The 24,963-nt window shown below is 38.3% G+C and overlaps 1 protein-coding gene across 1 annotated transcript; it reads right to left on the reverse strand.

Moving 5' to 3' along the window:
• Positions 1-325: 325 nt before the first annotated feature.
• Positions 326-24,273, reverse strand: LOC144645283 (cilia- and flagella-associated protein 251-like). Its single transcript, XM_078504798.1, has 28 exons — positions 24,029-24,273; positions 23,863-23,931; positions 23,353-23,430; positions 20,410-20,513; positions 19,906-20,011; positions 19,670-19,750; positions 19,150-19,227; positions 18,688-18,732; positions 18,233-18,426; positions 17,016-17,084; positions 16,009-16,080; positions 15,267-15,399; positions 14,860-14,915; positions 14,379-14,438; positions 13,686-13,768; positions 13,186-13,337; positions 12,360-12,462; positions 11,787-11,857; positions 11,076-11,219; positions 9,974-10,056; positions 4,534-4,600; positions 3,930-4,001; positions 3,481-3,572; positions 3,152-3,280; positions 2,313-2,418; positions 2,144-2,234; positions 1,390-1,524; positions 326-1,009 (listed from the first exon to the last, which is right to left on the reverse strand). The coding sequence occupies exons 1-28, from the start codon at positions 24,152-24,154 to the stop codon at positions 798-800; spliced, it is 2,811 nt and encodes a 936-aa protein (XP_078360924.1). The 5' UTR covers positions 24,155-24,273; the 3' UTR covers positions 326-797.
• Between the last annotated feature and the right edge of the window lie 690 nt (positions 24,274-24,963).

The raw sequence follows: 24,963 nt of genomic DNA on the forward strand, positions 1-24,963 counted from the left end.
AACTATTAGACCTAAGCGTTTGCTTTGTTTTTGCATGACTAAGTTTGGTGATCAGTTGGTGTAAAAAAAAAACTCGCACCCCCATCTAAGCCAGTCAAAAGTAAAACCAAAACCAATCGTGACTTACACACGTTTCCCGCGCTTTATACCGGCAATATGCATTTGCTTCAAGTTTTGATTGGTTCACTGCACTGCCGGCGTCTTTTGTGATTGGTTAGAACGCACGGGGATTGAGAGGGGGACACACAGCGTCATGGACGGACGAATGGATGGGACTACCAGGGAACGCCTCGGAAACTCATAGTGGGACGCACGTTTCAACAACAAGAGCTGTGAAATATACATGTTTATTACAAGCTGGCCAATCTTGGAGCATCAGCTTTACATGCGTAAGATGATCGGCCAGTATATACATATGTACAGCTAAAAGTTGGCCCTTTAAAACAAAAAGCATCTTGTCAAAAAGTCCCCTGATAAAATAAAGGAGGTACAAGAGTTTACAAGAACCATAATAGGATTGTGTTGTGATAACAGGATGGTTACACAGCTGCTAAAAACCCATTTTTTAAATTACAATTGAGGTTTTGTTTTTTCTTTAAATCAATTGCGCTGATCACTCCATTCCAGGAACTTGTGTTTTGTTACAAGAACGCGAGGAGCTTTCCGAAAGTATGGCAAACACTTCACATTTTTAAAGCATTTTTAACTCCTAAACTTCTAAAAAAATAAATAAACCTCGTCCTCCACGCCTTTAAAACGTCTAAACTTATAACAAATTTTCGATATAAAAAGAAAACCTAGCTAGTGGGAGTAGCCGTTCCTTCAGTAACGAAACCCAAGACTTGCGCCGCAAAGTTGTCAGCGGTAATGTTCTCCGGAAGATATTCTTTGAGCAACTCGCTTGCATTAGAGGCGTCGTAAGTTCCAGTCTCTGCGCTGCCACCTAGTTCTCCTAGACCCAGTAATGTGGTCATGTACTCGGCCAGTTCGGCCTCTGTCATATGTTCACCTAGGAAGAGAAACCACGGTGATTACGGGTAAAATGCGCGTATCGACGGGTAGAGAGGGTAACGAAAGAGGCCCGGGCCTTTTTGGGGCAAAAATTACCCCCCCCGGGTTGGGTGTGGGGGAATGTAGTCCCACCAAAGGAAATCCACCTTTACTTCATTCAGATAAGAGATATGATAACATCATTTCAATACGGTGACTTCCACTAAGTTTATAATAGGGAGACAACAAGCAGACCTTATTTCTTCGCAGTGTCCGTCGAGCGTGAAGCGAAAATGAAAAAAAATGACCGCGAAAAAATGGGGACATTTTTCGCGCACACCTATATAGCCCATTTATGGGAGTACTTCCCAAACCCCAAAACCACCCCATTGGTTATACCTTTGTTCTGCAGAAGTGTCAAGAGTCTGTCACGATCAATGGCGAACCCCTCGTCACCTGGTGTACCAAGCTTGGTAAATCCTTCATGTAAGTCAAACGGTGAGAGACCAAAGGCAGGACGATGGTTAACATAAACTGTTAAAGAACAACAGAACAACCATTAATCTTTTTTAGTTCGCCTGTAGCTTTTTAGTTCTAGTTCTAGCAGTGCTCATTTTTCGAATTTCTCTTTACCACTAAGGCAGCAATGTAAAGTAGGTAAGTTTTAAGAATTGAGGAACTGACCATATATGTTTACAACTTTGTCAGGAATTTCTAATGACTGTTGTTAAACCAAGACAAGTAATCACATCTGACCAATCATAACAAAGAAAAAAATTTAACGAGCCAACCAGAACTTAAAGTTGAGTGTAGAGGGAATTAAGCTCGGGAAAACGAACATAAGCCAAATCACGTGTGGTTGTAGTTTTGTATCTGATTGGTTGAGAACAACAACTTCATTCTGATTGATTGGACTTTGAACGAGGACTTTTTAACCAGCTGTAAAGCTTGACAAACACAAAATTAAACGAAAACGAAAACCTAAAACAATTCTATATTAAATGTTATTATTTAAATTATTCGAAAAGGATTTTTGGAAAATTAAAGCTGCCTGACAACCTCTTATCTGGGGAAAGAGAAGTTTTTTGTGTCAGAATAAAACAGAAACACCAATAAAACAGAAGTTGAAGTTATAAGAGTTTAAAATACTTACGCTTTATAAATTGGCCCAGATCGATCTCGGTAACGTATTTTCCAGTTTCGACATAATTACTAAATTTCAACTCGTTAAGCATATCATCAACCTGGCACAGAGGCAAACAAATTAACATTAGTAAAAGCCAGCACCAAGAAGGAAAAATATGGACTCTTGTAAGTCTTACTTCTTGTTCCGTGGGGTAGAATCCTAGAGCGCGCATGATGTAAGGCACCTGGGTCAAGGGAACCTTTACTGATACTTGTCTTGTATCTGTGGTGTCCACACCTTGGCTGAAAAAAAAAAGGCATACATAAGAACCATTTTAGAGGTTTCCCCATAGTATACCGTATTTCTTCGATTAAGCGCTCAACCTCGAATAAGCGCCCACCCAGTAGGTAGGAAAAGAAGCGCCCCTCCCGCCTAAAATGAGGGCACAAGAGGAATTTTGATTATTGTTGAAGTTGAGATTAAAATTGACTACGTGCTACTAAGAGACTATCCCGAAGACCGAGTTTTTTTACTGAAACTTTCAATGAACATTTAATATTCAGCTTTCGTACACCTTCACGTTTAGTAATTACCAGTTATTACACATTGTTTTCTTGCAAAATAAACGTACTACTTGCTAAAAAAGTGACAATGTAATAAGCGCCCAGCCTCGAATAGGCGCCCAACCTCAAAGTCCAAAAATTTAATAAGCGCCCAGGGCGCTTAATCGAATAAATACGGTAAGTCTATAGTAAATAAATTCTCGTTTTAACATTGATTTAGCCCGCGATTTAATGGCAGAGACTTTGCTAAGCAACAAGACTTATTCCAATGACGACGGGCTGATGTGACAACTGTCGGAAGTTCTCGTGCATTTTCGCCAGGAATCGGAAAAGTCCTCGGGTTTTCACTGCGAGGAGTTGCCAAAACGGCTTCTCTTTGCCACTGACTGAACAAATCTTTGCAGAATCGAAAAGTACATCCAAGAAGCACATTCGACATAACAAGACTGAAAGACAAAAAAATATTACCAACCTTCTTATCTGTGCGTAATAAAAGTAGTCCTCAAGCTCAGCGAACAGTTCACCATCACGACCGCCTTCTAGCAAACCATAGAATGGAACCAAGCCCTCTCCGCCAAGTGCTACCGCCGCTTCCAAGGCGCTGAAGAGGAATAAAACAAAGTTATACCGATAATCGAAATGGAAGGGGCGTGATTAATATGGAAAATTTGTTTTCTTTTGACATACAAAAAAAAAAAACATTCCTAGACACGCATAGAAACCATCGTTATCGTCATCCTTGACGTCTTTTTCACTAAGAACAAGTAAACAAGCTAAATAGCGATCGAGATTAATACTTACTCCAGGTTAATCTCCCACATCAATACACTGCGGTCTTCTCCGCCGGCCGTGAACACATATTTACCGTCATAAGAACAAACCAAGTTGGACACCTTGGAGAAAAAAGAAAAAAGAAATAAATTTTTAACTTTGAAGAACGCAAAAGAAACAGCGAGCGTGGAGCACGAGGGGGTGGGGGCGACCCTACACCCTTGCGGCTCCCGTTTTGCGCTAGTGTCCAGTTCTCTCACGATTCTTTTTCCGCGTTCAAGATCGAAGAAAAATACGAGAAAATGGAGGGCTGTGAAACGTCTAAATGTGGAAAACTATCCACGACAATGCATTTTCCATTCACACAAATCACGCTTGTAACGCATCATTTTAGTCCAATTAATTTCCAACTTGAACTGCATGTAATCCAATCACATACAGGTACATGAAAATATAACTGGTTTGAAATAAATACTTACTCCTTCTGGATGTGCAATCAAGGCCATGGTCTTATGTGGATTGCCATCTAACGGCAGACATTGAAGTCCAACCTGAAGACACAAAATATACTTTAAAAATTGGGCTACGAGCTCGATTTTTTACTATCGCTCGTAAAAAACGAGGGCGGGTGGTTTGATTGTTTTAGTAGATACCTATTAGAGCATTACAGTTCAAAGCCTTCATTTTAAGTATTTTTAGGCCAAACGTTAAGAACAATTTTCTCTTTTAGAGCAAGTGTGCGCGATTGTGTTCCATCTGCGAATAGTAAACTATGGGAGAACCAATCAGATTCACGGATTTGCGATAGAGGGTGTTGTGTGTCTTCTAAATAAGATCATTCCATTGTCTAATGAGGGAATTCCACACAAAATTCATTTGAAAAGAAGCCTGTGATTCACGTATCAGGTAATGGGGTATTTCTTGAATTTTGTAACATCTATACTGTATAAAAGAGAAAACTCTTAATTCGTCTGAATGCCATGTTCACCTCCGAGTCCAATGCCATGCTAAATACCACCTTTAGGTGGCCAATTAGATGAAAGAATTTTCAAGCGATACCTATTACAAATAAAGATTTCCTACCTTGTCCACTGTGATATAAGTGAGATAGCGCGTCAATCTTTCCTCGTAAGGTGGTAACACGATAAGCCTGTGAATAACAAACAAACACACAAAGTGATTAAAGCTGTTACGTGGTGCCATACCGACTATTAGAGCGGTTTTCAGCTGAGGTCGTAACCAAAACAAACATTATGACTCTGGCAAAATACAGTGGAACCCCGATAGAACGATCCTCGATATAACGATATTCCCGATATTACGATGAATATTCTATGTCCCGGCAAAAGTTACAGTAAAATGTATGGGACAAAACCCCGATATAACGATCTTCGATATAACGATATTCCCAAATAACGATGAGAATTTAGCGGACCGAACGTAAAATGTTCCCCGATATAACGATACAGTCACAATTTAAGCAAAATATTGAATTTAATCCAGCAAGATAACAGTAATCGAGTAGTCTCTAACGTTTCTGACAACACCTTTGAACAATGATATACGAAAATGATAATGTATTTTAATCCTCCTTGTCCAGTAAAAAACATATTTAGGTTTACCCCGATATGACGATATTTTCGATTATTTTACGGCCATATCGTTATATCGGGAGTTTCGATACAACGATCCCTCGATATAACGATAAAATTTTACTGCTCCTTTGGCATATCGTTATATCGGGGTTCCACTGTATAAAGGAATCAGTCAAAACTCGAAGCAAATACGTGTATCCGGCGCGAAGTGCGGGAAAACGTGTGTAAGTGAGTCATGATTGCTGCTGGTTTTACTTCTGATTGGTGGAGAAAGTGGTGCCATTTTTTTAAAACCAATCACTAATCATAGTAATAGAGCGGTTTTCACTTGAGTATCGAAAGTAAATTGCGTTTGCTTTGGTTTTGCGTTCACTACGCTTAGTGATTGGTTTAAAAATTTCGCGCCACTTTCTCGGCCAATCAGGAGTAAAACCAAAACCAATCGCGACTCGCTCGCGCACGTTTTCCCGCGCTTCGTGCCAGCTACATGTATTTGCTTGAGTTTTGATTGGTTCCCTGGATTGTCTGTGTCGTTTGTGACTGGTCAGAGTAATTACTTTGGTTTTGGTTTTGGTTTTACGACACTCAATTGAAAACTGCTCTAAAACACCAAAGCAAATGCAAACTACTTTGGCACTCAAATAAAAACTGCTGTATTTATCTATACACATCCAATAACCAGTGCAACAACAAAACACTGTCGATATGAGTAGCATTGATGAAGATCTAAGGAGTTATGCATCAACTTACTAGGTTGCAAACAAAGTCTGGAACAAAGAAAGATGAAACAAAACTACCAAGATCTCTTTTCTTTCATTTTACGCGTATAATTTTTTACACTTGTGCATTTAAATGGACTATGTCACGGCTAAGTTAATTGCCAACGAGACAGCCGAGCCGAGAGGCGAGGCTGTCGAGGCGGCAGAATCATAGAGCCGTGTGCGTATGAGTGTATAGGCAGAGAAAATCTTAAAGTGTCTATATAGCCTACAGGTTTTTTGTGGTTTTCGTATCTCTATAATGCATTAACAGGTATTCAAAAAGATTTTTTTGGATTCCGCCACTTTTTCGGTGCAAAATCGAGCTTTAAAGTTCCCGCTTCAGCCACGCCCAAAGAAGTTGACCGCGTAATCGAGGATTGGTGATGAGTGACGTCATGTCAGGAACCGCTCGAAGCGTTTGCATTTGTTTATTTGCTTGACAGCCACTACATAAGGTTTGTTTTTCCCAAGAATTCTTCGAGTTTGGATGAAATACTCGCCTGACAGCGATTTATTATCTGAAGAAGACGAGACTAGTAGTTCATCTGATTCGAACGAAGAGATCGAGTCCGGGGAACTCGAATCGATCGCTTGCACTGCAGTAGAAGATAAGAGTGACAAAGAAGAAGGCGCTTACTCTCAAGAACCTCTGGCGGACAATGCATGGATAGAAGAATATAATCGAGAGAGGCAAATTATTGAAGAGAGGAAACGAGAATTACAAAACTGGCTAAACAGAGTCGTTGAATTGGACACATACCGGTATATAGATACTTTTTCCTAACACTCACTCGCGCGTTTAATTTGCATTTTCAACGCAAATTTTAATATTCCAGAAAGCTTTGAATGGAAACTTGACGTGTCGCAAAACTTACAACGATGGACGGAAATCTATCTACATTCTCAGGCTGTAAAACTTTTAATTTTCATTACAGATGTGAAACGAAAATGAAAACAATATTACGAGTAGACGGTAAGCACTATTATTCCCGAAAAATTGTCCTTGAAACTCACACAGCACATTGAATTTGAATGTTGTATTCTTGCAAGCTTTTGTTTGTTTTGAATCGAAACTTGTCGCGTCGGTAGACTTCAATTTGGCGCGTGGGCTGTTTCTTTAGGCGACCTTTGTATACGACAAAGAATTATAGTCGTCGCATTTGCCTGTTGAATTTTCTATTGCTTTTTAGCTTGAAAACAATAAAAAAATCCAACGGGCAAATATTAATGCGACGGCTATTCGCGTATGTTGCAAATAAATGTGCCCTAAGTTGATACGCACGTGAACAAGCGGAACTCGACTCAAAGATTAATGTTAATAAACATGTTTATAACTTTTATTAGTCCTTCTTATAACAGATTAATAAAAATACGAGCTACTTTAGTCCTTCTTGTTACATGTACAGCCTAATCAAAATACGAGCGACTTTTCACGCGTTTGGAAATGCCGACAACACACGCCTATGATACGTGCGACTGATTGTCTCAAAAACGATTAACAAACAAAGTCAACCTATCGATTTTTTACTTTTATAACTTAGAAAAACCTTTTCTTTTTGTTGTAACAATGCTTACTTTTCATTGTACGCACTTTAAACAAACAATAGCGCTTGCGGAGACCGATCGATAAAATTATAACTTTACATGTATGGGAGTTGAAACCCTGAAAAACTACGTACGAACGCAGAGACTTCGTTTATAAAGATCACATTTTAATAAGACTTTTTGAACAAGACTTACAAGTAATAGAAATAGAAATACAAGCAATATTCGAGGGAGAAATAATTTGCTTCACCTTGCCTGGTCGACAAATCAAACGTCGCTTCAGCTACATGTTATCTTCGGCTTGGCGTCGCTTGCTCGCTTATTATTTCTACATGTATGGTTGACAATAGGTAATAAAAATCTCGTAGAAGTTGGAGACGTTTACTGGTAGTTTTTTAGGCGTTCTGCGTAAGGGACTTTTTTTTTACCATATTTGGGTGTAAGTAAACCCCATATTTGGGTTGTATTGTTCTTCCCAACTGGTTCCCAGTCTCTCACTCCTTACTAGAGAGCTAATGACCAAAATGGCGTCCACGCGGCTCGCTGTTAAAATTTTCAATGTGGTCATTCATTCATTTACCGATAAATACACCTTTAGGGAATTATAAATCGAAAGAGAATACCCTACAGAATATTCGACCGCCGAAAAAATGAACATCAAGGTCTTCAAAGCGATGAAATAATCTTTCGACTTTGGAGTCCTTTGATTTACGATCGAAGAGAGACCACAGGCGGCCCAGGCTCTCTCGTTAATTATTTGCAACGGTCGTTGTCGGTTCGACTCAAGCGATCGAAAAATATGCTTCATAAATTGACGAATTTGAGATCTTTCGTTCCTAAATTACAATAAACTGTAAGCCATATAAATAAAGATCACTTACCTATTGTTAATTGTCTGCTTTTGCGTGATTTTGAGGGGTTTTGGGACGTTTATTCCTCACTTGCCGCTGACGCCCCCTACTAATAATAATAGTAGGGGGCGTCAGCGGCAAGTGGGAAATAAACGTCCCAAAACCCCTCAAAATCACGCAAAAGCAGACAATTAACAATAGGTAAGTGATCTTTATTTATATGGCTTACAGTTTATTGTAATTTAGGAAAGAAAGATCTCAAATTCGTCAATTTTCAAGATACTGCTCTTAACCTACAAAGTGCTTAACGGCCAGGCCCCTGGTTATATTACTGAGATGCTAGAGCCCTATACACCAACCAGGAGTTTACGATCCTCGTCTAAAAACTTACTAAAAATACCATCTGTGAAGTTAGTAAGCTATGGCCAAAGGTGCTTTTCTTTTGTAGCACCTAGCCTATGGAACTCTCTCCCGAACTATATAAGAGAGAGCGGCTCGCTATCAGATTTTAAGACTTGTATAAAGACATATCTTTTTAACAAATTTTATAATTAGACTTTTAGTTAGTCAGTTAACCAGTAGTAGATAGTTCAGTTAGACAATTAGTTAGTCACTTAGTTAATTAGTTAAGTTAGTTAATGAGTTAGTTTTTCAATTCAAAGATTTTAATGATTCTTAGTTTTTATTTCCATTTTTACAGCTCAGCTATTTTATTTGTTAGTATTTCCTTTAATCATCGATGTAAATTTTTTAAAAGTAAGTTTTTCATTTTTTTTTTTTTTTAATAATATTTTTACTGAAAAGCGCCATGAGCCATGGATATGGCGCTATATAAATCTTTTATTATTATTATTATATTATTATCATATCAATCGCTTGAGTCGAACCGACAACGACCGTTGCAAATAATTAACGAGAGAGCCTGGGCTGCCTGTGGAGAGACATGAAAATCAAAGGCGGGCTGTTGACTTCAAATAGAGTTTTCTTGACTTATGAGAATGCTGAAGTCGGGTAAATGCTTCCTTTTAGTGTTGATTGTGTTTATAGTAATTGTTTGACCGATGATTTATTCCAAATCATATACCGTTTTTATTTTATTTGGCACGCATTTTCGCTCCGCGTAGGAATAACATCAATAAGCGACGCTCACTAAAATTACTGCATGTCATACACACAAGAAAGTCAAAAGTTTTTTGCTTCTAACGGCAAATGTAATGTTAACTTGAATACAAATTTTGTCTCCAAATAATCCTTGACCGTTCAAGTTTTGTTTTCTGTTCAAATTTTTCAAGTTTTGCGTAACTGAACTGTCTGAACATGACAGACTGAAATCTGACCCGTGCATTACTGTCTCTGATTACTGAAAATTATTTTTAAAAAATCATCTTAGCAGTTTTGATTTTGGGATTTGATTTATAAGAAGTTCTTGAAATGCAACTATCCCTATTGTGGACGGAAACATTTTAACCATCGCGTGTTGTATTTAACAAACAGTGATTAAACAGTGATTAATAATTAATTATTGCCTATTCCTTCACTGTTTTAAAAGGTTATTTTATACATTCAAACAAATTTGATGGTCATTTCCTATGCCTAAGTTTGGCTAAAATCCGTGACACGGTCCGTTTAAGACCTATTGAAAAGCGGGGAAGCAGGGGTACGAGATGTTTCACACAGGTTACGTCATTTTCATGGTCTATACTCTCATTGACTATAAATTTCGACCAATGTTCGCGCGAATGTTAGTTACTGTTGTTTGTGTATTACTTACCTTCTTAGCGGAGTGCCATATGTTGGTCCCAGTAACGTTTGCCTACACATCTTTGTAGTTGAGTTATAAAGTTTTAATTTGAACTGTTAAGAAAAGAAAATGAAAAATCACGACCACGAAAAAGTCAAAAGCCATATCTTTACAACCCAAAACTATCGAAATGATGAATATAACGCTAACAAAATAACACTCAAAACACGACAACTCGACATAACAAAATCCCATTTACAACCCAAATAGTTGTTTGCAACTTCTTGTGGGGCATATGAGCGATATGTAATCTTACCGAACCCAAATTCGCAAGTAGCCAATCAGGAGCGCGATCTACTGTCCTGATATCCTACGATATCAAGTCACTGACCTGATATGCCACCATATCATGGTCACTTTGAAGTAAAGTAGTGTTACTGTACGATGATTTGAAAAGTGGTTTTACCTATCAAATAGAACTTCGTAAATTAAATTTTGCGGTGTTTAGCTGTCGTAAAAAGAGAAAGACTTTCCCGCCCAAACTAAAATTGAGCGCGCTCGAGCGATGTTTGCCGACGAGTACTGAAACATTCAGACTAAAACAATGGAGTCGGAGTTTCCAAATTTTTCGCTAAATTTGGATTTTGAAAATGTAGAGAATGAAACTCCAAACAAACGAGTAAAACAATGTGAGAAGAGAACTTGATAAAAGTGTTGAAGACCGAAAAAAGTAGGTCAATACATTTAAAACTACGTACCTGTCAAGCATTGCTTCAACAGAGCGAATAATATCACCGGATGTTTGGCTGAATTTGGGTACGGTAAATACCTAATCGTACCTTTTTGGTACGCTTCGGCGGCATATCAGGCGAGTTTGGTCTCGCCATGGGTATTTTGGCTCGACTGCGTCTCGCCAAAATACAAACCATGGCTCGACCAAACTCGCCTGATATGCCCCCGAAGCGTACCAAAAAGGTACGATTAGGTATAAAAATTCATTTTTGATCACGCAGTATGTTTTTACCTCTCAAGACATCTTACACTAAATCAGACTAGTCTGCAAACAAATTACGCGCTTTTTCTCTTTACCATTGATTCTACACACGTTCTAAACTTCGTTTTTCAATAGTACCTGATCGTTTGCTACAACAAGAAAGTTCTCTTTGACAATTGGTGGATACCAAGCAAAGCACTGTGGCACCGCGCTTTGTTCGATTCTCTCCGAACTGATTAGACGTAGATCATCCGTGCTGCTGTTCAGCAGATCATATTCCACCTGGCACAAGCAAAAGACAAAGAAAAATGCTTAACCATTACATACTGAGGCATAAACTACTGTATGAGAGCTACAGAATAAGTAACGTTTAGCGGCATAAGTGCTATATAGAGTAGTTTTCACTTGAGTGTCGAGAGCAATTCGCATTTGCTTTGATTTTGCAGTACTACGCTTAGTGATTGGTTTAAAAACTCGCGCTACTTTCTCAGCCAATCGGGGGGAAAAACCAATCTCGGCTCGCTTGCACACACGTTCTCGCGCACTTAGCATCGGCTATTTGTATTTGCTTGCAGTTTTTGTTGGTTCACTAGACTGTCTGTGTCCTTTGTGATTGGCCAGAGTGATTACTTTGGTTTTGGTTTTATGACACTCAAACAAAAATCACTCTATATGAAGACCAGGACATTTCTTGACTTTTTTTCCCGTTTTAAACTTATTTCTATCAAAGCTATAACTAGCTTCATATTTTTTGTTGATGCGACTGAAGACTGATCAGTACCATTCAAACTGTGTATGAGAAATAGTAAGAAGTTAGATGCTAATTAACAGTGAGTGGTGTGTACATACCAATACTCTGTCCTGACCCAGTGAAAGCAGTCGAGGAATGTTACTGTCGAGAGCTATCCCAAAGGCAATGTCTGCAAACAAGATGTAAACAAATCTGTACTTTACAGTAATGGACAAAAGCATCACTCAACAAGTACAAACGTCTGCTTTTGCTTGCTTTACTCTATTGTATAGCGTTTACTAAAATCAAAGCGAGCCTTTCTCACTTTTAGGGTAGATCTGCTTCAAATCTAGTAGGGATTCTATTCTATTTTACCTATCATTATTTATTCAGATATTGTAAATAAATTTTGGATTATGTATTATATAGGATCTTATTGTAATTTATTATTTTAGATAGTGCAGGTCCACATCAGGACTTAACGTCTTGCCAATTATTTTGTAACCTGCTTTATCAAATAAACCATGTATGTATGTATGTATGTATGTATGTATGTATGTATGGACTCATCAGTGCTTAGACTGTACTGCGGACTTGTATGCGTTTTTGATGAAAATCAGCGATCGACGAAACATTTGTGGGGAAACAGACAAATGCACTAACAACTAGAACTAACTGCTAAACGTACTAACCTTGTATTGTTTTGTAGTGTGCTCTCTGTTTACCAATGTAAACCCACGGTTGGTCTGAGTCACCTTCTTGTGCCTTGAAAACTGTTACACAGCGGTCTAGATCCTGTTTGGGAGAAAACCAGTGATCATAAAGTAAAGCAACAGATCTGCAACCAGTTCTTACATTTCTTCTAGGTTACAGCCAACTCTTCTAATGGACACCTCTAAAGGACGGACACAAGGTATTGGTCTCCCCCCTGCAGTTTTTCAGTCATTTCACTGTAACTAGACTCCCTATAAGACGGGAGAGTAAAGTTTTTATGAGTCAAATGAGTCAATAAGTCATGAGTCATGAGTCAATGAGTCAAATCTTAAATTAGAGTTACAAATTTGAAAATAGTGCTACCCTTACTAACAAATTAAAGCTAACCGCAAGCAAACCAGAGTGGAACTAACCGCAAGCAAACCGGAGTGGAACTAACCGCAAGCAAACCGGAGTGCAACTAACCGCAAGCAAACGGGAGTGCAACTAACCGCAAGCAAACCAGAGTAGAACTAACCCTAAGCAATGTGAAGTGCTTGTAAGGTTACTTGTATAAAGGTAAACCATGGTTCAATAGATAATATCCTACTTTGTGTAAAAATCAGCTTGACTCATTGACTCATGACTCATGACTCATAGTCTCATTTGACTCATAAAACAGGGGACCTCATAAGACGGACACCTCTCTAAGACAGACAGTTGGAGCCATTCACAGCAGTGTCCATCTTTGAGAGCGTTGACTGTATATGGGTATAAGGTACTGAATGTCTTTCTGTTGAGCAAGGTGATTATCAGTTTACTTACAGTAGTGGCCAAATAGCTGGAGTCATGAGAGAATTTGATGTTAGTGACACAGTCATGACAGTGGTTGAATACAGCAAGTCCATCACCACGCCCTTCTTCCTTTAGCATCAAGCCATCCAAGATTCGTACACTGCCATTTGTAAATCCAACAGCTAAGAATACAGGAAAAGACATAAGATATTTCTCTTACACTTAAACATGCAGATTCCTAAGACCAATGACTGCCAACCGAGTACACATTCCAAGGCTCTTACAGTAAAATTCATTGATTTGAGACTCCCAAGGATTGTGGTTCATTAGAAGGAGGTGGCGTCCCTTTTGACTTTTGCATGTATATTTTTGTAGGCCTATAGGATATCTAGCCTCCTGCACAGACGCTCTTTTGACACGTCACACATTTCTCCCGTGACAAGTCCAAAGAAGGTCTGTGTAAGAGGCTATAGGAAATCAAGAAATGCAGCAAAAAATTGCTTAAAACACAAAATAAAAATTTTACCAACCTAAGAGATCTCCTGTTGGGTTGAATGTCATGCACTGGATCATCAGTTGACGCTGGTCAAATACTCGACTTGTCAGCAATTCTCTGTCAGATAGCAATGTAATCAGATCATACCGGTAAGTAACATACTGTAAATGTTTCAATACAGAACACCACTCAACCCTCCAAAAAATTACAGCAATGTTTGTACGTAGAGTCTTCATATTTGATACAACTACCTTCAGTAAGTAAAATGAATTTGAGCCAGACCTGATTGAAACACAAGATTCTGGTACTTCTGGGGGACTACTTTTAGAGTTTTCACGAGCATTTCATTGAACCCCCTTCAAGGTATGTCATCCTTCACCCGCTTGTTGTGTAGATTTGCCAACCTCCTTAAAGGGGCTGCAGTAACTATATGTTTGCTGCATAATTTGCGTGGAAATGATTTTGCAGCTTTAAGCAAGCATTGGGTTTAGCTCTAGTGGGACCTCTGCCTGATATCTCTGCTATTTACAATATACAGTAGAATCCTGATAACTCGAACCTTCAAGGGAAATCGAAAAAGGTTCGAGATATCAGGAGTTCAAGTTATCGAGGGTAAAATTAGTAAGAAAATGACCTGAAGGTAAATCAAAAAAGGTTCGAGTTAGCGGCAGTTCGAGTTACTGAGGGTTGGAGTTATCGGGATTCAACTGTATTTGCATCAACCTACTTTTTTTCATAATCCCAAAGCTGAAGTAGGCCTGAGTAACTTCCAATGCAAAGTCTTGGCCTGGAAAATAACAAAATAAAACAAAGATACATAATTTGAAAGTTAATGCCCTTTAACTTTGAGAAAAAGAATTGTCATTTGCTGTGAATTACAGGATATATACCTGTATTTTAAAAAGACAGTACCTGGAATTGAAATGTAGTGTTAATCAAAATTATTAACTGGCTTGCTTTAGTTGCAAAAATTTGTTTTAGTTGCCCACTGTTAAAAGACCATCGAAAAAGCCCCACTTTTCATCTAGAAAATTTTCTATTTATCACTGATTTAGACTGTGGCAAATTTACGAGAAAACATTGTTGCAGACAAAAATGTTTCTATGTTTGCCCACGGGGACAAAAAAACACTGCAAGTGCAAGTTTAAAGCAAAAAAGTATAATCTTTAAATAAAGGCGATAACATATCTAGCAGTCAAATAACATACTCAGAGGGGTGGCATGCTATGGCATGTGTGTCACTGTCATGCTCTTTACGTACAAACTGCAATTCAAAACAGATCAAATAGCGAGATAAGTTAAACCAACAAACAATAACTTTGCATTCTTGTAAATGAATTCTAAAGCAGAAGTAACATGCAATGGGGTGTGAAGTAAGTTCTCCCAAGTTTTAATTGTCATGCAACTGTCAATTTTCCATGACTTTTCTTTAAAATGTCAATTTTCCCTGACTCAAAATAAAATTCCCTGACCTTGAAGAATTTTATTTTGCCCTGACCATTTCCTGACCTGTGGCAACCCTGCACTGGAGGATCATAAACTACTGTCACTGATAGATTGATATCTATTTGCCAAGTTATCACAGTAACTTAAACATTAATAATTATAATGATACCTTAAGTTCACTTCCATCTGTAGCAAAATGTGCAATGTTGGCTGTGGACGTACTGATCACAAAGTCATTCACCATGAATGGACTGGCATCTAAAGTGGAGCTGGCAGGAAAATTTCTTTTCTCTGGAGAAGTTCTAAATAAGCAAAATTGATACTTTAATTTGTTACTTGACTGAGCAGCTTAACTGGAAGAAAGAAAGTAAAACAACCAGAATTCTAAAAGAACATGAAAATACCAAGGAAACCGAACCAACCAATCTACTAAGAGCTCACAAGAGTTCTTCAATTTGCTCGTTTTTCTTGTGCTTCCATCCAATTTGAACCTGCTCAATTCTTTCTTGAGCGCGAGCATCATCAAGAGTTTCTCTCATGTGGTCCATGCCACATAAGAGTTAAAGAAACTCTTGAGCAGCTCTCATCCTTCAGTGTTTGGTAAATCAACAGAGGGAAGCAGGGAAAGAGAAGGAGGGAGGGGGTAGGGGTGAGGGAAGGAGGCAGGCAGAGAGGGAAGGAAAGAGGTAGGAAGGAAGGGAGGGATTGAGATTGTCATTCTTATTTGGCCCAGGCCTTGACTCAGATTGAAGTTTTCACTGGTGATTTGACACCCCACTAAACGATGCCCTGAGCGTGTTCACTATAACGAGAGTTGTCTTTTTGTACTAACTATTTACAGAACAGTTGGACTTCTGTTACGCATTTAATTAAGAATATGTCAGTGTGTGATAATATTCTTTAAAACTTACTCTGTATCAACTGTCTTTGGTGAATATGAAAATGATACTGCATTGATAGGTCCTGCATTGAAGTGTTTGTACCTGCAAGGCAGATCAAGTAAAAGTTATTGTATTTATTCGATTAAACGCCTCCCTTGAATAAATGCCGCCCTCAAATAAATGCCGCATTTTAGAGCAGAAATATTGATGCGGCTTTTATTCGAATAAAAGACTCAAAAAGTAAATGCAGTAATAATCAAGTTTAAGCAAGCATAAAAAATATTTTCCTTGATAAAAAAGACTTTTCAGACAAACACAAAAACATGTTTCTGTTTTTTAAAATTCAAATGTTCAGTTACCATACTATTGTTTGCAAGAAATAAATTGAATTTTAAATTAACACCACCCTCGTATAAAACCCCCTTTCAAATAAACGCCACACTCGAATCACGAAAAAATAAAATAAACCCTGCAGCGTTTGATAGAATAAATGAAGGGTTTCGGTGCAAAAAGGGCGGAAGTGATTTTGGACTGAAAAGAACTTTGACAAAAAGACTCCAAATTTCCCACATGGGTTTGTTTACGTATGTGACATTGTACTGTCAGTATTTATTTTCCCTGGTTTTTGCTTCCTTTTCAAGAAATAACATATGCAAAAAGTTCGCTTTTTCAAGTCGGTGTTTTAGAAGTATCTTTGTTCCATTTTTAACAAAGAAACTACTAAAGATGCCGACTGGAAAAACCTAGTTTTTTTGCATGTGTTATTTCTCAGAAATGGACCAAAAGCCCACAAAAAATAAATTCCTTACAATGTTTCACTTGTGTAAAGAAACCTCCATGCGAATTTTGGAGTTGTTTTGGCCATGTTCATTTCAAGCCAAAATCACTTCAATCTGCCCTTTTTGCATCAAGCCCTTCAAATACAGTATAGTTGATGACGATGTTGAGGATGATAACAATGACAATGATGATAATGACATCACATGTACAGTGTAGTTGATTAAAAATAAACTCAGCAAGATTTTTTGATTTCCTACCAGTTTGCAAGTCTAAGCTGTTGATCAAGAAATCGCACGTGACCAGCCACATCACCTGTCACAATGTACCTATTATTGTAAAACAATATTGAAGAACATTTAATGCTGTTCATCTTAAAATGACTATGTCACCTATTTTAACAGATCTTTGAACAGGCCAAATTCATATCTGTGTTGTAGGAAACCTAAAAGTAATGGTCCATTTTTATTAACAATTGCTATTTTAGAGCACTAAAACTGTTTAAAAGCGCGTTTGGCTGCGGATGGCATCGGATGGAAATGGATTGCAGTTTGAAAACATTAGCCAACGTTTTCAAGTTGTTTTTGCGCACCTTCCAGGGTTCAAAATAAAATTTCGTTTTTAGCCTGAATTTGTCGGCCTTATTTGTCAAGGCTCATTTTTTCCCGGCTGTTAAAGAGCCATGCATTTTTAAGGGACACAATCCATATGCATATATTACGTACCAGGTTTGCAATGCATTCTGGGGCGATTTTAAACAGAGTCGGCCATCAGTTGCAAGTTTTACGGCAAAACGCAGTGTAACTTTTTTCTTATTTTGAATAAGATATTCCAATATAATTTTCTGGAGGGACACAATACCTGAGAAGGGCAGCCCGTTATTCATCTTAACACAAAAATGAACTAAACCGTAAAACCAGAAGTTTTAGTCGCCAGAAGTTTATATCGCACTTTCTAGCCCTGTAGCTGCTTTATTTTCTGAAACGAAATGTTTACTTCAACATTACAGCAACTTTGATTTCAGTTGGCCGATCAAGGCAAGATATTTTCTATTTCTTTCGTGAAAAGTAGCCGATCGTAGCCGGCAAGTGTCGTGAAAATGTCGGCGACCGCCGACAGCCGGCTTCTATTTTGAACCCTGCCTTCAAAAAAATTGATATTTATTGCAGACATTTCATTTCTATCCCCAAATAAAGGTTATATCTTCCATTAAATGTTCAAGGACAATGTTTTCATTGGTAAAGATGCCTACCACTTATTTCAGAACAGTTTAGACCAAACAATTGCAATTGTACGTGTATGATAATGTCTGATGTTATAATATCAGTTTTTGCATTAGAAAATAAGTTCCACAAATATGTACTGGGTATAAATTCATATTATAATAAAGACAAAATTTTTCACTCAGTGAAAGACAGTTTCTATGAATTAATTAAACAATTAATACAATCATACAAATACAATAAGTGCTTCTTACCTGTCAGTAGTTGTGAGAACTGTAAGAGCTTTCTCCTGTAATTTAACAATCTTGAATGCCTTTCTGTTACACTTCAGGTCCCCTCCTGCATGTTCCCAGACCACTATGTTACCACAACTTGTGGCTGTAAGTGCTCTGGGGGACTGAAGTTGGAAAATGGACTGGCTGTATTGACCCACGCTACGATTGAAATCCTACAAAAAAGAAAATTAACAAAATTCAATTTTATTTTGGACCAAATCACAGACCTGTTTTCGTAATTTTTACCTCTTGAATAAAAAATCTAAAGGCAAACTGACTGTTGCTCAAGGCCAGTTAAGAACTGCTTGAATTGTCCCTGATTTAAATTTGCAGCCTCAGAAAACCTACTTTTAAAAAGTTATCATGGTTATTGTAATTTTAATGTGTTGCAGTGACAAATGCCTTGAAATGAAATTTAAAACATATTTTCATACCTTGTCTGTGAGCGGTGGGGCAACATACTCCAGTGTTGTGTCATTCTATAAATTTGATAAAGAATTTCTAAATATTAATTTATACGCATTGAGGCTTTCAATTGGCAGAAACCAAGAACATTTGCATACAATTGTATGATTACCCATAATGCGTATGTTGCCATGGCAACAAAGGACATGGCAACAAAGGACAACACAAAACATTGTGGATTACCAAAATGTCAGTAGATATTGACAATGCCATTCAAGTATAGGTACATAACAATAAAAAACAGAAAAATGTGAAATACCATGAGAAAAAGTTTAATTGAGCTGTTGTGAGTGTGGGACAAAGATGTTTCCAATGGGCATTGAACCCATGTGGCCTATGTCATTCAAATTAACAACAGTACTGTCTTTTGTTGTTCTCTATCTATCTGAGACTTAAGATTGTTTAACAGTATGATTATTTTGTTCACATACCCGGTGATAAAACACCACTTGAGATTCACTGTTGCTGACAAGTTCATTTGTGTCCTCTGGGTTGAAGGTGATGTATGTCTGTCAAGAAGAAACAAATAGAATATAGTATTTTTAAAGACATTTGCTGTTGATCACGTAAAAAATAGATTACTACGCTTATAAGTTGAGTATGCAACGAGGGAAGTTTCGCGCCCAAGTTTTACCGTTAAAACTCGGCTGTTGTCAGGGGTGACAGAGCTAGTTTCCATTGGAAACATCTTGTGCTTTGACGTCAGCAGTCTGTCACACTTTTCAGTGATTCAACTTTCGCAAACTCAAACAGGACTGCTAACGTCAATAGCACGAGATGTTTCCAATGGAAACTAGCTCTGTCACCCTAACAACAACAGAGTTTTAATGGTAAAGCTTGGGCACAAAACTTTTCTTGTTGCATAAGCATAGTAACATATTAAGTACAGTACAAAAATTTCCTTGCAGTACACATAGAAGTCAATAGTTATTCTTTGTTTTCACAGCCTACCTGTTTTCCAAAGTTGTCGTCCAATACAACAGAACACATGGGCATATCACCATTGGTAGTCCAATCCCACACAGATACAGTCTAAAAAAACAAATGAAACAATTAGATGCTTATTATTTTTTAGCCAATTTGATGATTTTCTTTCCTTTCGTTACATGTCTGAAAGACATTTGCATTTGATACAAAGGAGAATTCAGATATTGATCACCCTTAAGAATTAAGTATTTGATTCATACCTGTGGAAGAGTGCTGCTTATTGTTGCAATGTACTTGGCGTCAGGTGACATGGCTATAGCAGCACAGCCATCAGGATGTGCTTCAAATATTGTCTGTACTGGAATCCTGTCAGGCAATCAACAAGAAAATGATATTTTAGGACACACTCACTGCGTACATTTGAACCTATTCCAGGCTCTCAGATTGCAGTCTCGTACAGTAAGGATAATGGTTTCAGCTTCAACATTATCTTAAATACAAAGTGTACTGAAAATTAGCTTCCATACAAAAAGGGGTGTTGAATGATTTTCAAAAAAATTTCTCACAGAATTTTAGTAAAATTTTATGGGTCTCACCGTTTCCTTTTTTACTAAGCTGTCTCAGAGCCATGATTTCTTTTGCAAGGCTTAGAGATTCTCGGGCTCACAAAAAAGATATTACTAAATGTAGTTAAATTGCCATCTTGCAAAGTCTCAAATTTACCATTTGCCACCCCTACAAAATGTACAGTGTTACAATCTTACGTTGTGTATGAGTCCCAGATGATGACCATGCTGTCCTTGCCACTGTCTGCTGTGGCAACCCACCTTCTGTCTTCACTGACACAGGAACAGGTAATGGCATTACACTGTAAAATTAATAACAGTTGCGTTTGCACAATACACTAATGGTACATCAGTATTGATTCTGGGAGCTTTTAAGTTTGGGCTTAGCTACTTAACTTTCTTACTCTTCCCAGGTGTTTAAATCACTTACAATTATGCATGGGGAGGGGAAACCTGGAAACCTGTAACAAATACATGTAAGCAACACAACTGGGGAGGTAGAGGTTGTGGCCAGAGACAGGGTGGCTTGGAGGACAAGAATCAATGGCCTTATTCTCCATTTGATGATGATAACGATAAACACAACTAGGCAAGAAGTAATACTCGCTTCATGTTACAGTTACATGTCATAAGTGTTTTGTTGCATGAGATGGACTGTTTGGCTATTAGAAGATTTGTTGCTTGGAGAAACTAATCACTTCCCCATGATTTTACATGAATGGGTTTGTTATACAGACAATGTCATTGACAGTCTATGACTGGTATTTTTCTTATGTCAAAGGGATGTGAGGCACAAACATTTACAAAAAAGGACAATCACACTTTGATTTGATATCATCTCACAACATACATGTATTCCTCATTTTTATTCAACACATTCGCGCTGCCCATATATGGTCAAAATGTTAATGTTATCTGTCATCCGTACATAACAGATATCCTGCAATATACGTAGATTGCAAAGATTCGTCCGAAATCTTGTAAAGCGCTGCATAAATACAGTTCTTCTATCTGCAAAATGTGTTTTGTTGACAATTTGTTGAATAACAAAACATTTATCAGGTGCTCAATCTTGCGGAATATCATCTGATTTTAGCCAACTCGGCCTATGGCCTCAACGGCTAAGTATCAGGCGATATTCCACATGATTTTGCAGGATAATTGTTAGATATAGACCAGTTAAAATTGTGCAGTTCCAGAAAGTATCCATATCCACCCCCATGTAAGGTCATAATTAGAAATTCTGAAGGGGAGGGGGGAGGGGGGCTCAAAAGCCAACATTTTTAAAGGAAAGTATGGAGCATAATTGAAGAGCGGCGGGAATAAACGGCCCCTGGACTTTCTGACTAAATCGAACATTATCGAAACAGCTCCAAATTGCGCATGCAGGTTTGTTTACGTGTGCTAAACACTGTCCTGTGTTGCATTCGGCTGGTCTTTTCTTCGTTTTTCAGAAATTATGTATGCAAAAAAAAAAAAAAAGGCATTTTGCAAGCTTACGTGCTCCCAGTCAGCTAGCAGTCTGAGTTTTCCAACGCATCGCGTGTACATCTTTCCCTGTAGGGTTTTCTAAGCGTCTACGGAAGACGAGAAACCATTTAACAAGCATTTCTTCGACTCGCTGCGCATGTCTTTTGTTGATTTGAGTAGCGTAGGACTGGATACTGCATTGTGACGTAAGGTCACATGTTAGAGGCGGAAGAGTTTGAATTAAGCGAAATGGCGTGTCTGTGAAAGTAAAACGGAAAAGTTTATAGTTTAAGCTCGATTGCGGCTGCCAGGTGGTTGAAGGACATCATTAAGTCTGAATACCCGTAAGTTTACAGCATCGCTCGAAGAACTGAGTGATGTTTCTGCCTTTGTTTTGTACAACAGCGCTGTTTAGCGCTTCGGAAAAAACGTTGCAAACAAGGTAGTTTGAGCCTGGCCGCATAGAAGGCCTAAAACAAGAGGTTTCATGCCGGGAACTTCGTCAACGCGAGTTTTACAGGGTCCGCTTGGGTTCTGCCGCGACAAAGTTGCCGAGAAGTGACCTGGTTTTAGACTTTAAAAAAATTCTTTATAGGTTTGGGGGGGGACCTCCCCTTGCAAAATTATTTTCTGTGCCTCATTAAATATTCATCAATCAATAAATCAATCAATCAATCGATTCGTGCCTTAGTTTATCTTGTTTTCGCGGGATTTTGTAGATGTGTGATGATGTAAGGAGTGGAAATAGAAGTGAGAGCAAGCCGGCGGCACTTAACTGAAAGCAAAACTAGTATAATGTGACAACACGAGCAAACGTATTCAATCAACAATCAGTCTTTATTTCACTTTCACCTCAAAATTACAGCTAACGGTAACAGATTACAATAGTCTTGCCCGAAACAACAAAAAGAAGCTAACCGCAAGCAGACTGCAGTGAAAGCTAGCCGCTTGAAACGCTAACGCTAACCCTAACCCTTAAACTTGGGTTTAGCTTTTTAACCCTAAATTTGAAATGAAACCCTAGCGTCAGACCCTAACCCTAACCCTTGGGGTTTAGGGTTAAGCTTTTTTTCGCTAGGGTTAAGCTAAGGGGTTGGGGCTAGGCCTGTAATCCCAAAACTTTAGCTGACTTCATCGTTTTGAGAAACAAAAGGTTTCCTTTGTTTATCGTTTGTAAAAGAAAAGACAAAAGAAGCCGCGCGAGCAAAAACCTTGTCTTTTTGCATGTGTAATTTTTCAAAAACGAAACAAAGACCAGTGAAATGAAAGACAGGACATTGTTAAGCACACGTAAACAAACCTGCATGCGCAATTTGGAGCTGTTTCGATAATGTTCGATTTAGTCAGAAAGTCCAGGGGCCGTTTATTCCCGCCGCTCTTCAATTGGAATTTCCAAAGGGGGATTCAAACTTAACCTCAGGTGGGAGGGGTATGGATATTTTCTGGAAGAACACATTGATGGAACTTATAGGGTCCCTGTGACAAGACATTTTGATTAAGTTGGTAATCTAAATGAAGAAACTTGTCCCAGCCCGGACATTGTCTTCATGTCGTCTCTTCAAGTTGTCCCTCTTACGTCCTTGTGTGCATACCAACATTTAAAGTTGCTACAAGTATGTATACAATGTCATAACAGGTTAAGAATCGTGAGATCTCTATGTAACAGCTTACATGTCCTTGGAGAAGTTGCTGTTTATTTGCTTCCCAGTCAAACATGACACCAACATGTGCACACACAAACAATGCCACCTAGAGGGAACAGAAATACAGTTACATTGTAATTAGGTCCAGATCTTTTGTGCAGCTACATGTACCTTTTTTCTCAAAGCACTTCCCACCAAACAAGTTCATCTCTCCACAAGCTAAAGTAGCTACTAAGGTGGCCATATTCCCGGTGGAGGACTTAAAATCTTTTTGTGTAAAAATAAGATAGCTCAGAACTTATTATTAGACATTTATAGTATGTCTGACCTCCGGCTTTTTTTTTTTTTTTTGGGGGTTGTGGTCTGAATTTGTTCTGCACTTTTGGGTTTAGGCTTAATGTTTTTTAAACCACGTTGATTCCTGTTGTTGATTTTTTGCCTCAGATTAAAGACTGGTCGATTCAATTTTAAACCAAAAACAAATTTAAACCACAATACACAAGCTTATGTTCTCAAATCAAAATTAAAGCAAGCTCACCTTTCGACTTCCATTCGACAAATTCTGCACTGGGACATGTTTGTTTACACCGAATGACCAGCACATATTCTAACAAAATAACAACAGCCTTGTTTAGAAACAAAAAAAATCAATGAAATGAATTCTCGATGGACAAAACAAAACCTAAATAAGCATAAAAACTAACCAAAGATGTCGGAGAAGCTTTCACTTCATCTGCTTCTTCTTCATCGTTGATTTGCGAAGAAGCTGCACTTGATACACGCGATTCCGCGCCGGATCTCTGTTCTAACTCTGTTTGATCTCCTTCCATGCTTATGCGTTATGCACAAAATAACAATTTACCACAGGAACTGGAGTAAAATTCAAGAAAACATATGAACTAGCTGATAGTTTTCCGAGCTGGAAATTCCCGCTCTTGTTATCGGAACCCTGTAAGTTACTATGGTGAATCTGAGCCCCAAGTACGTGCCGCTGACTAACACTGGAAAATACGTTTTGTTAGCAACCGTAGAGTGTCCAACCAGTTCGTTTTCGTTTTCCTTCCAGTGCATAAGGTTGTGTAACCTCGTGTAACCTATTTTATAACTCGTGCGGATATACACAAAATCCTCAACCCTGAAGGTTTTTTTCGCTCTAACAACAGACTTTTTAAATAAGGCTTTCCAACCCGAGGTGAGACAAAACAAAATTGACCGGCCAGGAATGGACTGGACACTGGGAGAAAGGAAAGGGATCGGGAATGTGAGGGAGGGTATGGCCAGACTGACGAAGGCAGGGGGTGAATTTAGAGATCATACAAAACATATCCCAGGAGGAAAACGAAGAAAATAAGTAGTCACTTTTTTTGCCCGGGGGGTATTTTTCGCAAAGATATTTAGTGTGACACGTTTAGTGAGATCCAAGTTTGATACCACAAATCGTGTCACACAATAAATATCTTATCGAACAATATAACTTTGTGTAGCGCCTTTAATATTTAATTTCAGATTTTAATAATTTTGATGTTGAAGCACAAACTCTCAAGGTTTTAACCGTTTTCTTACACTTCCAAACTGTTGTCTACTGATTTGGAATAATCTCAAATATAGGGCAAGCCATTCCCTTGGCACGACTTCCCTT

This window comes from Oculina patagonica, chromosome 3, assembly GCF_052425735.1.
Source record: "Oculina patagonica isolate OP01 chromosome 3, crgOcupat, whole genome shotgun sequence".
In the NCBI taxonomy this organism is placed as follows: Eukaryota; Metazoa; Cnidaria; class Anthozoa; order Scleractinia; family Oculinidae; genus Oculina; species Oculina patagonica.

Coding starts and splice junctions, on each gene's coding strand:
- LOC144645283 (XM_078504798.1), bottom strand. CDS start 24,154: ATGGAAGGAGATCAAACAGAGTTAGAACAGAGATCCGGCGCGGAATCG. Junction 20,514..23,352: donor AGCAACTTCTCCAAGGACAT/GTAAGCTGTTAC, acceptor TTAATTTTACAG/TGTAATGCCATTACCTGTTC. Junction 3,281..3,480: donor ATGTGGGAGATTAACCTGGA/GTAAGTATTAAT, acceptor ATTCCTCTTCAG/CGCCTTGGAAGCGGCGGTAG.